Source organism: Trachemys scripta, chromosome 2 (genome assembly GCF_013100865.1).
Source record: "Trachemys scripta elegans isolate TJP31775 chromosome 2, CAS_Tse_1.0, whole genome shotgun sequence".
Lineage (NCBI taxonomy): Eukaryota > Metazoa > Chordata > Testudines > Emydidae > Trachemys > Trachemys scripta.
In genome coordinates this window covers 144171368-144189914 of record NC_048299.1, presented here as the reverse complement: position 1 = coordinate 144189914, position 18547 = coordinate 144171368, and the positions used below count along the sequence as shown (strand labels likewise).

Genomic DNA, 18547 nt, shown 5'->3' with positions numbered 1-18547 from the left:
AATTTAAGCCCAATATATTTGACGATCATCATGAGTTACGTTTCACTTAACTAGAATGAGAAATCTCATTCTCAGGCCCTAGAGTGGGAGGAGAGAGGAGAAAAGTTATTGTAAAACTTACTGTAATTTATTGAAAAACATTTCCCTTCTGCAGCTTGCTTGCATTTTCATCTGCAATTATAACTCACTCCAGCACATTCTTTTTCTGTTACAAATCTCTGCAAAGCTGCAATATGAAAATAACACTGTCCTTGGAAGCCAAATAGAATGAAAAGTCAAAAGTCATTCCTTGTGAAAATCAGTGTATTTAGCACTCAGGTGCAGTGTGCAGTTTTCACAGTTAGTGTTGTTAATGCTGAAGGTTGGGTGGCTGCCAGGGGAGTATATCTTTGGTTTATGGGAAATCATAAACCAACTTTGTGATAAATAAAGTGGGGGGGATAACTCCCTTTGATGGATACCCAGCCAGCCAGTTAGCTGTAAAATCCCTCTTGGTAGCTGTTCTTTACTTGCTTTACCTGTAAAGGGTTAAAAAGTCCCCAGGTAAAGAAAAAAAAAAGTGGGCACCTGACCAAAAGAGCCAATGGGAAGGCTAGAACTTTTTAAAATGGGGAAAGAAACTTTCCTTTTGTCTGTTGTTCTCTGGGCTGGAGGGACAGAGCAGCCATGCTATAAGCAGCTTTAAGCCAGGTAATGATCATAAATCATCAGATCATGCCTAAAACTACTTATCTAAACTCCAAATGTGTAAGTTAACCTACATGTTTAGCTAGATGGGATCAGGTTTATTTCTGTTTATTTTTTAAGGCTTGTGGCTCTTCTCTGTGCTAACCCCTGATGCTTTTGTTTGCTTGTAACCTTTAAGCTGAACCCCCAAGAAAGTTGTTTTGGGTGTTTAATTTTTGTAATTGTTTCTTTTAAGATCTAGCAAAAGGCCTGAGTTCCAGATGTATTTTTTCTCTTTTTGTTTTTAATAAAATTTACCTTTTTTAAAACAGGATTGGATTTTTGGTGTCCTAAAAGGTTTGTGCATGTTGTTTGATTAGCTGATAGCCACAGCTAATTTTCTTTGTTTTCAATCTCAGCTCTTCCCCGGGAGATGAAAGGGCTTGAGGTACCCCACAGGGAGGAATTCCCAAGTGCTCCTTCCTGGGTTCAAGGGTTGTTGTTTTTTTTGCATTTGGACAGTGGCAGTGTTTACCAAGCCAAGGTCAGAGAAAAGCTGTAACCTTGGGAGTTTAATATTTTATAGTATTAATTTTTAGAATCCTTGCAGGCCCCCACCTTCTGCACTCGGAGTGACAGAGTGGGGATTCAGCCTTGACAAACTTCAAGCTGGTTGGCATGATAGTAGCCTTCCGTTGAGGCAAAATGAGTGAGCAGCTAAATTCTCCTCTGTTTAGTGATAGCTGAAACAACAGAAGCCACCACTCAAATCACAGGCTAGCCATGGCGCAAGTTTGGAGTAGAAGCTGAGCAATGTGATCTGAGGGGTTTTCCCTGGAGACTGAATTCAAATATAGGGGCTGGATATTATTTGGTGGAGCTGTATTTGTCTGTCAGAAGTAGCCGGAAGCAGGAAAATAAATAGAGAGCCAGGAAATAACAAGAGAAACAATGGTTAATGCGGCCCTGAGAAAGAGCTTTTCAGGCAGAGTATTGGTTGGAAAGAGGCTTGGGAGTGTGAACAAGGAAACTGACTCCTACTCTGTTCAGAGAAATAGGAATTTGTATATGTTCTTTGTAAATAAATAGGATTGGAATAAATACCTGACTCTTTCATCAGTTTCTTCTCCTAATGGAAACAATCCAAAAGACCCACCTGGGCTAAAGAGTAACAGTCTAATACACTAAAAAGCCCCATATGCTACTGTTATAAAGAAAGGGAGAGCAAAAGTCTTACCTTAGAGTTTAAGAAGACCTATAGAATCAAATTGTCTGTCCCCTTTGTTCATTGGCAGGATTGTTCCTACATGTTCTCCAGTCATTTGTCCTGTTTTAAATGAACAGAGAAGTGGTTTTTTAGACTACCAATGCCTTGTAGTTTTACACAAACACATACTCTTGTAGCATCCAAATGTCTGTAGGAAAATCCGCAAGTACATAACGTTTTCACCCCTCAGCTCATAGAGCCTCATTGTGCCTTCAAGAACAAGCTGCCGAAAGGACTTCGTGGAACTCTCATTGTTCATAGCAAACTGACTCCTACTTTTGTTGAGTTGTGTTTGTTGCTCTATTGGGCAAGAAATAATTTGAGCTCTTGTAATGTCCATTCCACAAACTAGCTCTTGAAATCCTAGCCATGCCCAGGGGAGCGATGGGCTTAGAGGATACATGTACAGACGGGTTGAAAATATTCAGTATTAAAAAATTACTTGAGCTTTCCTATTGTCCTGCTTCAGTGCTTCAGGCATGTCAAAGCTGCCTTGCTAGCTTGAGCCTGTTCCTAACCTCACAATCCTGACAGACAGTCATCTGGAAAGCTGCTTTCGTTTGGAAAAGTAAATGCTGCACTTGGCCTGAAACTAAGTGAACTTAACAATCTCCTATCCTTCCTCTGTAATTCTTACTGACCATGCCAAAAATATTCTACCTGACTCCTGTAGTGTAGGTCCAGAATTACTGAATTCAAGCCGTGACTTAGGGAAAACTCCTGTATGATGACATTAGACGAGGTTGTGTTAGTCTGAGTGGTACAGAGTCAGAGAGAACCTCCGAATCGGCCCCTGTCCGGTAGCATGAATAAGGAATCCCCTTCTTATTAGTTTCAGTTAAATGCTGCAAATATTTATCATACTGCAAACATGCTGTTATTTATCACTTGGTTATGATGCATTTTTTTATTTCTTTGTTTGTACAGTTCTCTTGTTGTGGAAGTGATGAATATAAAGACTGGAACGTCAATCAGTACCATTCATGCAACAGCAGTGGTCCTCTGGCTTGCGGGGTTCCATACACTTGCTGTATCAAGAAGGTAAGGGAGATTGAGCTGTTAAGACAAGAAATTGAAGAGTGTTAATTAAAACAGTCATATAACAACTCGCTAGGGTCTTCTAGCATATGTTTCCTCTGTCACTTCTCACAATGTGGCTCCTGGTATCAGAGCCGCCTTCTCTGCTTAAGCTGCCTTCTCAAATGGCCTTCCCATGTCTCTTCTCACATAACAGATCTTTTCTTTTCTCCCCTGGCTACTTGTGTCTGTTTTTCTCACTCTCTACCATTAGCCTTTTTATAGACTGTCATGCATTTATCACTCAAACAGACCAGAGGACAACAATCCAATTTCACAGCAATTTTTTTGAGGTTACAGATTTTTTTCATTCTGCTTTGGAATGAAAACAAAGCCTTTCAAAAGGGTTTTGTGAAACATTTGCATGTGTTAGTCACTCTTGATAGCCTGGGGATACTGGCCTGAATTCAGAGCAGTTTTTCATCCCTCATCACTCTAAACCAGGCAGAGCAGGGTTTTGAACCTAGATTGCCCACTTGCTGGGCCAGTAGCTATATCACCAGGCTTATAGAATCTCTCTTAAAACCAACCCAAACTGAAGTTTCAGCATAACAGCATATTTTGACATTCAGACCAGCTCTATTTGTCATCCCATGTAGACCAGGCTTTGATCAGAATTCTGTCTGCTGGGCACCCCTCTAACCACTAGACTCTGCTCCCTCCCCTGCAGTATCACATCTGCATTTCAAAAGGTTGCCCATTTGGAGGACCCGACTTGTCATGACACTGCATCAACTTTTTTCAAAGTGACTGTGATGTTGCACTCTATATGTTTTACGGAAATATGCTTATGCGTGTGAGTATGATGTAACTGGAATATGCTTTATGCAAAAGGTCTCTTGTAAGGTATCATTACAAAGGTTTCAGTGGTAGCCATGTTAGTCTGTATCAGCAAAAAAAATGAGGAGTCCTTGTGGCACCTTAGAGACTAACAAATTTATTTGGGCATAAGCTTTCATGGGCTAGAACCCACTTCATCAGATGTATGAAGTAAAAAATACAGGAGCAGGTATAAATACATGAAAGGATGGGGGTGCTTTACAAAGTGTTAAGTCAGTCTAACAAGATAAATCAATTAACAGCAGGCTACCAAGGGAGGAAAAATAACTTTTGAAGTGGTAAGACAGTGGCCCATTACAGACAGTTGACAAGAAGGTGTAAGTAACAGTAGGGAGAAATTAGTATTGGGGAAATTAAGTTTAGGTTTTGTAATGACCTAACCACTCCCAGTCTTTATTCAGGCCTAATCTGATGGTATCTAGTTTGCAAATTAATTCCAGTTCTGCAGCTTCACGTTGGAGTCTGTTTTTGAAGGTTTTTTTGTTGAAGAATTGCCACTTTGAGGTCTGTTGCTGAGTGACCAGAGAGATTGAAGTGTTCTCCTACATTCAGTGTTCTGTACATTCAGTAGGAGAACACTTCAATCTCTCTGGTCACATTGCACTTTTTATGCAGTAAAAAGACAGGATGACAAGTCCAAGCTAGTGAGAAAATCTATAAAGTCCACTGGGGCGATGGCCTTTGCCAGAGCCCCTGAAAGGGGCACTCAGTAAAACCATTAGCTTTACTTAAAAAATCAATGCAGTTTCTATTGATTAGAGACCAGAATGTACTTAACATAGGGATGATTCTTCTGAACCTATGAAGGCCTTACATTGCAACCTTACCTTACTTATCCTTATCCTACAACTTAACTATTAACCACACATTGATTATACATAAATTAACTGCAAGAATAGATGAATAATACAGTCAGTCATATAACTATATAATCACATCAAATAATTAACTACAAACCCACATGTAAATGGGAAAAGCAGTTAAGAAGGGAAGGGAATACGTATGTAGTTCTGTTTAAATGCATTGTAATACAATAATTATACCTAAGTCCACTGTAAATTGCTACATTATACATTAAGGAATTGTAAATTGAAAGTATGGCTACTATTAATGAAGCTCCTTTTTCACTGAGAATAAGCTAAATTCTATGAAGTTGCTTGAGCATCAATCATATTTAATTCAGGGGCCTTTTTGGTGCTTATCATTCTAATATGTGCCTTGTAATAGAGTACCAGGAACTGTGCCAAGATGCAGCTAGAGGTAAAAATACACTACAGCTGGGCCAGTAATGAGGCCAGTAGTGCCATGCAGGTTAGTTATAACAGGCTCCTCTGATAGGGAACGTGAAGGGAGGAAGGTCTAGAGGGACTCATGTAATCTGGATTATTTTCACGTAGGGCTTTGCTTTTCAATACTCTGAGCAACTATGATTCCCATTGACTCCTCTGGGAGCTGTAGGCACTCAGCACCTCTGAAAATTGGGCCATTGCTGTATGGTGTTGGGCAGGCTGTGTAGGGTGGGATTTTCAATAGAGTAGGGTTACCATATTTCAGCAAGCAAAAAAGAGGACGGGAGGAGCCCCGCCCTAGCCCCGCCCCTGCCCCTCCCACTTCCTGCCCCCCCCAGAACCCCCAACCCTCCCCCCGTTCCTTGTCCCCTGACTGCCCCCTCCTGGGACCCCTGCCCCTAACTGCCCCCCAGGACTCCACTCCCTATCTAAGCCTCCCTGCCTCTTGTCCCCTGACTGCCCAACCCTTATCCACAGCAACCCCAGAACTCCCAACCCATCTAAACCCCTCTGCTCCCTGTCCCCTGACTGCTCCGATCCCTCTCCCCACTCCTGCCCCCTGACAGCCCCCCCAGAACTCCCAACCCCCCACTCCCCCCGGCTCCTTGTCCCCTGACTGCCCCCTCCTGGGACCCCCCCCAACTGCTCCCCAGGACCCTACCCCCTACCTGTACCCTGACTGCCCAAAATTTTCTCCACTCCCCCCAAAAAGCCCCCCCCCCGAACTCCCCCGTTTCTTGACTGCCCCCTCCAGAACCTCCCTGACCCTTCTCCAACCCCCTGGCCCCTTACCCTGCTGCTCAGAACAGGGTGTTGGGCTCTGTGGGAGCCGGACACGTGGCTGCGCTCCCCAGCACAACAAAACCCGGTCCCTGGCCCTGCATAGTGCTGCCGGAGCCGGGCTGCAGGGGAGAGCTGCCGGCTCAGAATGCAGGGCGGAGCTCCTCTACAGCTGCTCCGGAGTCCAGCCCGTGACTTCCCTGCAGCCCTCCCAGCCGCTCGCTCTGCTCTGCCGGGGGAGGGGGGAAATCCCGGACATTTTGAGTTATTTACAAATTCCCCCCGGACGCTATTTTTAGCACAAAAAGGAGGACATGTCCGGGTAAATCCGGACGAATGGTAACCCTACAATAGAGTCTAAGGGTACAGCTTACACTGCAATCAGAGACATGACTGCCTGTGTGGACATACCTGAGCTAGCTTTGATTTAGCTTGCTTGAATTAGCAGCACATGTTATACAAGCCCAACCCAGATCCTAAGTCTGTATTCAAACAGCTAGTCTGAGGCCTGGGATAGCTGGAGGTTACGTAGGTTGGAACAGAGAGGAATTAGCTGACCTAGGGACTTCGGAAAACAGAAGGACTGGGATAGTAATGGAGCGAAGCAGATCAGGATTGAGGTGTATTGGCAGAGCTGTGGATGGAGAACATGACTGCAATAGCAGACAGTGCTGCGGATTAGAATTGTGGTGAATTAGCACTGCGGTGTTTGGAGACCCAGGACTGCAATAGCAGCTAATGCTGAAGATAAGAATTGTGGTACATTGGCACAGCTGTGTTCAGGATGAGTTTGATAGTATCAGTCTCTAGCTCAAACTTGAGTTATTTGTTCTTCTTCTCATGAGCAGTAAACTCTCATTTTTTGGTTGAAGAATGTTGACTATTTCTGAAAACTACCCCATAACACACTACAGGCATGGCTGAATAGTTGGAAAGGTTTAATGGCTGCTCCTACTGTGCATGTTCCTTTACCCAGGAGACTTTGTATCATTATTAATTCATAGACGTTGCCTTTGCTCTGCTTCTTGGAATCTCCTTCTTCCACCACCTGCCTGGCACATCATGTAGATGTTCTCTGAAGCTATAGTGGCTCTGAAAAAAAGTTTTTGCCACATTGCTTATATTAACAGCTCTTTTCCTTACTTGTTTAGGGTCTTGTCTAAGACTCCTGCTGCTCTGACTGGGTCAGCGGTGGCGAAAGGAAATGTTTTCAAAAGCAGCCACTAATTTTAGATCAGGGGTCTCAAACTTGCGGCTCGTGGGCCGCATGTGGCTCGCAGAGTTATTTGCTACAGCCCGCCAAGGTCCCCGCACCCTCCCCACCCCCCCGGAGTTATTTCCTCTGGCTGCCAAGCTCCCCGTCCCCCCCCCCCTTCCCTCAGCGCGCTGCATCCCCACTCCTCTGCCTACCTCCAGGCGCTTCCCGCTGCCAAACAGCTGTTTGGCAACACTTAGCATTTTCCAGGAGGGAGAGGAGCGGGGAGCCATGTGCTATGGGGAGGGGGTGAAGAAGAGGCAGGGCAAGGATGGGGATTTGGGGAAGGGGTTGGAATGGGGGCAGAGAAAGGGGTGGGAAGGGGCAGGGCAGGGCCTCGTGGAAAGGGTGGAGTGGGGGCAGGGCCAGGGGGTGGGGGGCTTTTGTACCTTTATATGAAAAGGTGTCAGTGATGTGGCCCTTGGGCCAGTGTACTAGTCAGTGTACATGTGGCCCTCGTGGTGATTTGAGTTTGAGATCCCTGTTTTAGATGCTCAACTAGACACACTGAGCCTGACCTTTCAGAGGTTCTGAACACCAGCAGCTCCCACAAACTTTATTTTTGGAGTTATGGGTGCTCAGCACTTCTGAAAATCAGACCAACTACCAAGCTGGGTACCCAGAATCACAAGACAGTCTTAATCATTTTTGTTTAAATATTTACACTATATGGGCTTTGCCAGCTAATAGATTCTTCAGCTTCCATTGATGGGCTAGGATAGAACGTGTCAAGGTTAAACTGGGTAATACACAAACTACTTTCCCCCTCCTATTGCCAATTCCCTGCAAGCAAAGGGGGTTTGACATGAGGCTATTAGTGCTCTCAGTAAACAGAGAGTGAGTGAGGCATTCTCTCCTCTTAGACTAATTTTACCTAGGCTCAACATACTACATTGCATGGTGGGATTAGACTCTCCAGATTAGCCCAGCGTATAGAACTACAGCTAGTTAGAACTTGCTTTGTCAAATAACTTTGATTTTATGAAAATGGTTTTCATCAAACAAAAATATTGGCAAACAAAAATATTCTGGTTTTGGTTCCGTTTGTGAAATGGAAAAAATGTCCCCCAAACCCAAGGATTTTTACTGAAAATGGTTTTTGAAAACCAAACATTTTAACAGAAAATCTGGCAAAAACTAAAATTTTTCTGAATTTCCCTGGAAAAAAAAATTAGCATTTTTTCAACCAGCTCTATACAGAACCTTTCATTTCTAGCTTATTGGTCAGAATCCAAGCCAGGCTGTGCTTATCTGCTTGGTCTGCAAGAGATGAGCTGTATGGGGAGAGCTCAATTCTGATTTTAATAGACAGTTGCCGACATTATAAAATACACCATGGTTTGATGAGGATGTCCCCTTGTTGGCATTCTCACATGACAGGCCAATTATGATGTGAGCCATGGAGATGGACTTGGAGGAGATTCCTGCAGAGAGCGATTGAGGCACGGTGGTGGGTTGGCATGCATTTCTGCTAAGAGGGCTTCAGCAATTCTAAAGCCGCACAGAGCACTCCAGTCCCCAGCACCTCTCACGCATGAAATTCACAAAACAGAACGTTAAAAAAACCAGACAAAAATCCAGCGAGCCAGATAATAAATTTACCCTGGCAGCTTCTTGCACACTCGGCACTGGGAGTTGGAATTTGCCCATCCTAGTCACAGCTTAACTAAAATGGAAGCCTTTCACTCACAGCACGGAATCCAATTTGGGTAAATGTCCTTCAAATACAAGACTGGTGGCTCTTTTAAGGCTACATCTGCATGACGTGCTAGAGGTGTGATTCCCCTGCTCATGTACCCATCCTCTTCTCCTTGAACTAGTGCCAGTATAAATAGCAGCATAGCTGTGTAGCACAGGTAGCAGCAGCAGGGGCATGGCTTAGCCGAGCCAAGCACAAACCCGCCTGAAACTGCTGCTATTTATACTTGTGCTAACTCAATAAATCACACCCCTAGCTCGTAGTGTTGATGTAGCCCCTGTCAGCAAGCCTGATGCATCACTACAGAATCTGACTTTTACTGGCGGGTGGGAAGCTTCCACTGTCTTTCAGCCAGTGCTGTGAGGATGGGAAGATTAACTTCAGCCAGGAGACTGCCAAACTTTTCAGAAATAGTTTGAATATTCAGAGCGTTCCTTAGTTCACATCCCCTCCAGATAAGACAGCGTATGGCATCGCTGCTCCTTGCCGTAATCGGGACTTGACAATGAGCGTCTCACCCATCTAAACTATTTAAAAAAGAAAGTGGTAGAAGATGAGCTGCTGAGAAATTGTGTCTGTTGTTCAAGCAAACATGCTAGCAATGTTGGAATTTGGTTTCATATGGGCTCTTAGATTGCATGGGAAAGAAATACAATAATAAAAATTTTTTGCCAATATTTGGTTCCTATAACATTTGTCACTGTTAGCAGATGCTGACAGTTTTAGTCTGAGATTTTTCAAGGCCACCTAAAAGGATTTAAGCATCTAGATCCTATTAATTTTAGTGGGAATTGGGCATCCAAAGCCTTTAGGTGGCTTTGAAAATCTCTGAAGGCTGCAGCCTGATTGATCATGACAGAGGGAATATCTGGCATAAAAATCCCAAGAGCTGACAAGGTCAAAGAGACTGATGGCCTGATGCTCAGAGTCGCTGAAACGCTCACAGCTCCTATCGAAGTCTATGGGAATTGTGGGTGGCATCTCTCAAAATCAAGTCATAAGGGTACAAGATGAAGCCACCTCAGATATGTTCTGGGAGAGAGGCTGCTTGAGTCCAAGGAGATAAAAGGGAATGATCTAGATCAGGGCCACTAAGATTTTTTTTTCCAGCGGGTTAGAGGGATTTAAAAGCCTTCAGTAAGGCAGGGATAAAAGGTATATATGTTATATAGTCATATTCCCGCTGACGTAAAATATTGTCAGTAAGACAATATAATCCATGTCTGCTTTCTCTGTTTACGCTGGCCTGGCCAACACTAGTAAAGATTTGCCAGTATAGCTATACCAGCAAAACCTCCTCATGTAGACACAGTTTGTACCAGCAAGAGTGTTTTTGCCAATATAGGTTATACCAGTTCCCAGAACAAAATAAGCTCTACTGGGAAAGCACTCTTGCTGGTATAACTATGTCTACACTAAGGATATGTCTACACTGAAAACTTCAAAGTGCTGCTGTGGGAATGCTCCCATGGCAGTACTTTGAATGCAAGTGTGGTTGCACACGAGCGCTGGGAGAGAGGTCTCCCAGCACTCCTGGTAATCCACGCTCCCAGTGCTTGGAGCTTGTCTACAATAGCGCTTTAAAGCGCTCAGACTTGCTGAACTCAGGGGGGTGATTTTTCACCCCCCTGAGCCAGCAAGTGAGAGCACTATAAAATGTAAGTGTAGACAAGCCCTAAGACTTTTGCTGGTAAAGAAAGGTCATTAAAAAAAATTTCAACCCCCTAGCCAACATTACTATAGAGGCAAAAGTTTCTAGTGTGGACCTGGCTTTAGTCCCAAGTTAGTACATCTGGGTTAGAGCTCATCAGTGTGGTAGACTTGGGAATCACCGCACCAGAACAGGCCAATGGATCATTTAAGGTATGTCTACACTGTAATTAAACACCTGCGGCTGGCCCATGTCAGCTAACTTGGGCTCACGCTACAGGGCTGGACAATTGCGGTGTAGATATTCGGGCTTGAGTTTGAGCCTGAACCCTGGGACCCTGTAAGGGGAGAGGGTCCCAGAGCCAGAGTTCCATCCCCAATGCCTTCACCACAATTTTACAGCCGTGTAGCATGAGCCCGAGTCTGCTGACATGGGCCAGCCACAGTGTTTAATTGTAATGGAGACATACCCTTAGTTTAGTATCCTGTTGCTGGCGGTGGCCAATGCTGGATGCCTCAGATAAAGGTGCAATGCATCCTCCCTACAATAATGAACCAAATTCTGCAATTTTATACCGTAAAAGACCACTCAGTTATTAGTGTTTTATCTTGGGCTGTTTATTCTCTTGAATGTTCATCGTTGGGATATGTGACTTTCAAAAGAGATGGGTGTAGGGAAAATACCTGAAATAGATCACACCTTTTTTCCTCTCAATTTCATACTTCATTTTGCAAAGAACAGTCTGTCTTCCTCCTCCCCCAGACTTGCTCCACCCTTCCTTTATTCCATAGGGAGCATTCCCGGAGAGCGATGGTGACAGGCTGGGATTCTTGTATTGGGATCTTTGCCATTAGTCTTCACTTCCAGTTTTTGTGTCATAAATAAGTCGATTAAATATCCTGCCAGGAGATGGCTAGTGGTCTGCGATGGTTATTAATCAGAATTTATTGTTTGTTTTCTCAGCTTGGGTGGTTGGCTGGGGAGTCAGAGGCAGTCAGTTGGCTGAACAACTCCATGTATTGGCACTATGCTGTGAAGCTAGAGAATTAAAAACAAAAAACCTTCATGCTTGGAAAATGAAGAGGAATAGCCCATTTGTCATGGATCCAAGGCCACGAGGTGCCCATTTTGGAGAAGGAAAAATTACAGGTAGTTACACTGTAATCACTTCCGGGCTGGGACTGTCTTTTTGTGTTGTGTTTGTACAGCACCTAGCGTAGTAGGGTTCTGGTCCATGACTGGGGCTCCTTCGTGCTACCTGAATACAAATAAATTCATGAGCATGTACATTTTATCTGGTGAATGAATGGAAAGCAGATGCCGTTGGCAAGTCACTGCAGCCCTCTGTGCCTCAGTTTCCCCATCTGTAAAACGGGGATAACAATCTAGACCTCTATTTGTAAAATGCTTTCAGATCCACAGCTGAGAAGTGCTATATAAGAGCTAGGGGGTGGTGTTATTATCTTAGCACATTAAGCGATTCGTTTACTGTAACATAACCGGAAAGTGGCCTGGTTTAACACAGTATGCAATCCTCAAAATGTGTTTTTGAAGTTTTGAAGGTGTCCACGTTAGCAGCTGCAGTTTGTGGTTTATAGGTTTTTATTTTAAATTAGAAGTTGCAGTTACCTAGTGATTATTCATAAAGTAAGACATGTAGCTCAAACAAAATTTGTTTCCCATTTTAATGAGTTACTTCTGAATTCTTTTTAGTAATCAATCTGGTTACCTCCATCTTGCTTAAAGTCTATTATGCTGCATACTGACAGCTTGCATAAGAGATGAACAGAAAATGACCTGCAAGTCTTTTAGGCAAATGAAATGTAATATTCAAAAATGGCAAGTCGCTATAAGACGGTCAGCCTGACATCTGTTCAGGGCAAAGAAATAAAAATGAAGAAGCTGATATGGACAGGAATATAATTAATGCCAGTCAACATGGTTTTATGGAAAATCAGTCATGTCAAACAAATCTGATTTCGTTCTTTGAGGAGATTTACAAGTTTGGTTGATGAAAAATAACTGAGTGGATGTAATATTCTTAGACTTTTGTAAGGCTTTTGACTTGGTACTTCATGACATCCCGAATAAAAAGTTAGCAGTATACACTATCAATAAAGCACATGTGAAATGGATGAGGAATAGGAAAATTTGACAGATCTTAAAAAGTAGCCCTCAATGGGAAATCATCATCGAATAGAGATGTTTCTAGAGGAGTTTCTCAGGGATCAGTACTAGGTCCAGTTCAATATAACATTTTCATCAGTGATCCGGACATGAACATAAAATCATTGCAGGTAAAACTTGCAGATGACAACGATTTGTAGTATGGTATATGATGCAAACAGGGCAGTTATTCAGAACAATCTGGATTGCTTGGCAGGGCCGGCTCCAGGCACCAGCTTGGCAAGCAGGTGCTTGGGGCGGCCACTCCGGAGAGGGGCGGCAGGTCCAGCTATTCGGCGGCAATTCGGCGGACGGTCCCTCACTCCCGCTCCGAGCGAAGGGCCTTCCGCCGAATTGCTGCCGCAGATTGCGATGGCGGCTTTTTTTTTTTTTTTTTGGCTGCTTGGGGTGGCCAAAACCCTGGAGCCGGCCCTGTTGCTTGGTACATTGGGCCCATTCAAACAAAATGGGTTTTAATACAGCCAAATGCAAAGTTACCCAACTAGGAAAAAGGAATGTAGGTCATAGCTACAGAATGGGAGACTCTCTCCTGGAAAGCTGTGACTGAAAAGGATTTAGGGGTCATAGTGGATAAGCAACTGAACATGAGCTTCCAGTGCAATGCGAATGTGATCCTTGGATGTATAGACAGGGCAGTCGTGAGTTGGAGTAGGGAGGTGATTTTTACCTCTGTATATGACACTGACACTGATTCGGGAACAGTGTCTACAGTTCTGGTGTCCACATTTTTAAAAGTAGGTTGAAAAATTGGAGACTGTTGAAAAAAGAGCCGCCAAAGTGATTTGAGGGCTATAGAAAATGTCTTACCTTGAGAGATTAGGAGCTCATTTGTTCAGTTTATCAGAAAGAAGATTGAGACATGGCTTGATTACAGTGTGTAAGGACCTTCACAGGAAGAAAATACCAGGTATTAAAGGGCTCTTTAATCTAGCAAAGAAACGCAGAATAGGAACCAGTGGCTGGAAGCTGAAGTTAGACAAATCTGAATTAGAAATAAGACACATTTTTAACAGTGAGAGTGATTAACCATTGGAACAAACTACTAAGAGGAGTGGTGGATTCTCCATCTCTTGAAGGCTTCAGATCCAGACTGGAGGCCTTTCTGGAAGAAACGCTTTAGGCAAACACAAGTTATTGGGCTCAATACAGGGGTACCTAGGTGAAATGTAATCATCCGTGATATATAGGAGGTCAAATTAGGTGATCTAACAGTCCCTTCTGCCCTTAGACTCCATGAAATGAAATCAAGTGTGATGCAGCAACAGCACCATATTAGCCCAAATCCCTCATTGCTTGTGTACCCTATTTTACTATTAAAGCTGATGAGGGCTCTGAGTGCAGAAAGCTTGCAGGTTAGGGTTAGGAGTGACCTGGACAGAAATTTGCAAGTGAGGACATGCAAACAACAGCCTAATGGTACTTGCAAGTGCAAAATGTGGCTACACAAAGAGAGGCTGTTGTTTAAAAATCAGACTCTAAATCCTGTGATATACTAGGGAATTAGGTAAATGTTATCCTCATTGTACATCTTGGGAAACTGAGGAAATGGAAGGTCCCCCCAACATCACACAACAAATTGATGGCAAAGCCAGCTAAACAGCCTTGATAATCAGTCCTCTTGCGGTAACCATTAGATTCCCTACCTCCCTGCTAGCACCTGCCCGCTGTTTTCACTGGATGATCGTGACCCTCTTGAATCAATTCATCTCTTGATGAATTACTTAGATTGAATTCTTACCATCCCAGAAGATGCAGCTAGTCATGCACCAGCTTTTCTGCAAAGAACAAATATCTCACACTTCCATTTCTAGCTAGCTTATAATAAATTCACTGGGGTTGTTCTTTTCCTTTCTCTGTGACAGGTAACAAGCTTCATAAAAATGTCTCAGGCCCATGTCAAACAGCAGAGCAAAAGAACATAATTAACTCCATTGTCAACCTCATTTCTGAGTCTCTCAATTAATAAAGTTATTAGGCTTCATTGCCACCTTCCAATGTCTGAAAGAGCACAGCACGTCAATCTGCGTTAGCTGGAATGTAAGCTTTTGACAGAGCCATTGCAATATTGCTGCTTGTCTCCCCAACATTCGAGGAGGTGGGGGAAAACATCAGTGTAAATCTGATTAATGAGGGTGTCTTTGTGAAGGATACATTGGGCGTACCTGCTCCTGTTTACTCTTACAGAGCATGATGGCTCAGGTGGGAGTGTCTGTTCCATGACTTTGATAACCCTTTGATCAGATCTATACTATCTAGTATGCTAGTGTAAAGAGTGTTTTGGCAACCCACAAGAGACTCTGTTCATATCTTTGACGAGAGAGATGTGGCTGCTGACAGGTGAAACAAAGACCGTCTGTCTTAGGCACCTCTTTACTATGTAAAGGAATCAGCCAATAATAATAATAAAACTCTGTTATTCCCTGCCTTGAGTTTATCAGGGTATTCTGCCTTAACTGTCCCTCTCTTAGATTGTGCAAGACAAAATGTGTATTGTCCCTGACCTGTGGAGTTTATCAATGTCGAGCACTGGATTGGTGCTAAAGAAATGGGCAGATGTGTGTGGGGGAGGGTGGTGTGTGCGCGCATACCATATATTTCTGCCTACATACATACTATTTTTACCCATATTTATTTAGCACTGACTATGGGTTTTGTAGTGTGAGGACATGTACACAAAGAGCCATGCTTTAAGCAGCAACTAGAGAACAGCTTAACCAGGAAGTTCTGACCTCTGTTAAATTCCTCGCTGCCACACTGGTTGTTTCTGGTAACTATGGAGGACCAGGAAGTCTATAACCACTCCATAGGTTTGGCATTGCCTAGCACTGTGTGTGTCTATCTCTTTATGTAGAGAGAAAGGAATAAGTCAACTGATTTTGTTTAGCTGTAGCACACGCCTTCCTGGAGCAAGAAATGGAACCCAGGAGGCCCACTTTTCAACTCAGGAATGGGCATGAGACCACAGGCAAGGACACTGAGGTTAGCAGCAGATTCAAAGGGTTCCAAAGCATTATTGCTCAGTCACTGGTGGCGTAGGAGAAACTGCCTGGAATGAGCTGTGAAATGAAATAGATTTGGTGTGTGTAAAATACTCCATGTGGTGTGGCAGGAAATGGCTTGCTGTGCGTGACTCATCACTGAGAGTAGTGGGAACCATATCTTGCCAGTGAAATTAGAACTAATGCAATCCCCACATCACTCACTGACCAAATTACTGGAATATTAGTGCAGAGAACAATAGCTTCACAATCCTAACTAACCTGAGGAAATGAGCCTGTGTAATCCTGAGTTAATGCATACTCTTTGCTCCCCAATTTCTTCTGTCTTTTCATTATAAAGCACTCCAGCTCCATGGTTAAGGGAAAAAACTAACCCATAACAGTGCATGATTACTTTCTTTTGTTGTTGGTTGGTGAATGGAACAGAGAGCGTGAACTATCTTCTCACCCTTAGAGGTTGTCCCTCCTGGTCAAAGTGGAGATTCATTTGGTGCAGTAAAAGGAGTGAAATGGCTACCTTCTGTGTCAAACCAGGGCCTGCAGTTTAGAATGCCTCATATTCTGGAAGCACTGAATTTCACATAGGGGGATTCAGTGTTGTGTCTTTTGCTTTTCACACAATAATAGCAGTAGGAGGAAAAACTACCAGATACAGTTCAGAGATTCTAACACCAGAAGGGGCCACTGTGATCCTTCAGTCCAACCTCTGGCCATAGAACTTCCCCAAAATAATTCCTGTTTGAACTAGAGTGTATCTAACATATTAGTTGGGTCCAAATAACTGTGTTTACTAACTCTACATAAACATGCTAGGCTCAGCTAAATCTATACTGCTGTACTGGCTGGTTTCTTGTGGCTTCTCAAACATAGAACACTGTAAGCGCCACTATAGGATTTGCACACTATTTAAAAGGATACTATCCTATTTCTATGCAGTATACTTAAAGAATGTGGTGATGCAGTGTGTTTTCAGAGCTCCTGAGAGGAAGGCTTTTTTTTCAATTCCCTCTGATCACTGCTCCCTAGTGAGACTGTCTGGTTTTGACTTAGTTGTACAAGCAGCTCAAGAAAGAGCAGTCCCTGGAGATTGTAGATCTCCCTAGAAATAAGCTGTGACTCAGGATTCTCCCCAGTTTATCAATCTCTATATGACCAGTGAGGCTGCCCTGACATTCCTCAGAGAGACTAAACCAGAGAAACTCAGTTCGCTTCAAAAAATCATGTGGCCAGTTTCCTATGTGCAGGTGAAATCTTCTGAGTAATGGGAACAATGATTGAAAGCAGGGGACAGGAAAGAGGGGCAGAGGAATAGGAAGGAAGTGAGGCGAGGTACTGAGATGCAGTGGGCAGGGAAGGAGAAGGGAGTGCCAGCCAGTTCCAGGCTGGGCAGGAGGGTCCTGGGGGTTCATACCTACTCTGGGCCCATTACAGCACCTATGAGTCTCACTCCACTCCCTGAACCCCAGGTCCTGTGGCAGCCGCTCCAGCCCCTCTGGATCCCCCTCTATGCTCCCCTTATACATGCATAATTTTACACAGGGGCAGAGCACCCCACAATATTCCCATTTTGGGGGCTCTAGCCTCCCCTGGCCTCCCCCATTCCTGGTTCTGCCACCCTTAATTGCAAGGTGATAGAACAATGTAGCATTTGTGCCTGATATTTTGTGGTTCAGAGTAATCATTTGCTTGTGTGAGACAGTTGCTTGGCAATAGGGTGGTTTCATCTGGAGAGAAGGATTCTGGGCAGTGATGTGTATTTAGTTCAAGAAATTGTTTTCAATATATCTTCTGTTAGGTGGGTGATCCTTCAGTGGAATTATTGGTTTAAATCTTGAAAGGAACCATTAAAAATACTTAACATAAAAGTCTGGTCATTTAATGCTTCCTAGATTCCAAAGCCAGAAGGAGCCGGAGTGATCACCTAGTCCAACTGCCTGTATAACACTGGCCATAGAATATCCCCAAAATAGTAATAGAGCATGGCTTAAAAACTATCCAATCACAATTTAAAAATTGTCATTGCTGGAGAATCCACCATGACCCCTGGTAAATTGTTCCAGTGGTTAATTATTCTCACTGTTCAAAATGTACACCTTGCTTCCAGTTTGAATTTATCTAGCTTCATCTTCCAGCCATTGGATCTTTTATATCTTCGTTAGCTAGATTGAAGAGCCCAGTATCAAATATTAGTTCCCTGTGAAGAGACTTACAGATTGTGATCAAGTCACCCCTTAACCCTGTCTTTGTAAAGCAAAACAGTTGGAATTCCTTGAGTTTTCTAATCCTTTAAACATTTTCTTGGCTCTTCTTTGAACCATCTCCATCCTTCTTGAGTAAAAAGAGACCAGAACACTTGCTTCTGCTCATGGACAAATCAGTGCAAGTCACTTGCACCAGCAGACTGGTAGGGGTATTATTATTATTTGTATTGTGGTAGCACCTAGGAACCCTAGTCATGGACCAGGACCCCTTTGCGCCAGGCGCTGTACAAATCCTGAATGGAAAGATGGTGCCTGCCCCAAGGAGCTTATAATCTATTTGTAAAAGAAGAGAGAACAGATGGATACAGATGGAGGAATACAGGGAAACAGTAAGACAGGGTAGGTCAGTATGATGGCCAGTGTCTCAGCACACCAGGGGCCTACCTGTTACGTTTTTTGTAGGCAAAGCAAAGTTTTAAAGAGGGATTTGAAGAAGGCTAATGAGGTCATTTTGCAGATGTTTACGGGGAGCTCCTCCCAAGAATGAGGTGCAGAATGAGAGCGTAAAGCATCTGTTGATACAAAGGATGGGGAGTAGAGCTGCTCAGGTGTCTTCTACAGAGCATCTTCTACACT

At 43.6% G+C, this 18547-nt stretch overlaps 1 protein-coding gene across 2 annotated transcripts in view; it reads left to right on the top strand.

The window, feature by feature from the left end:
- The window catches only part of LOC117872895 (tetraspanin-15-like), a 201237-nt gene that overhangs the window by 114997 nt on the left and 67693 nt on the right, over window positions 1-18547 (top strand). For both annotated transcript variants that reach the window (XM_034761736.1, XM_034761734.1), the window contains one exon: window positions 2861-2974. In XM_034761736.1, coding sequence (XP_034617627.1) covers window positions 2861-2974 — 114 coding nt within the window. The remainder of the gene's footprint in view (window positions 1-2860; window positions 2975-18547) is intronic.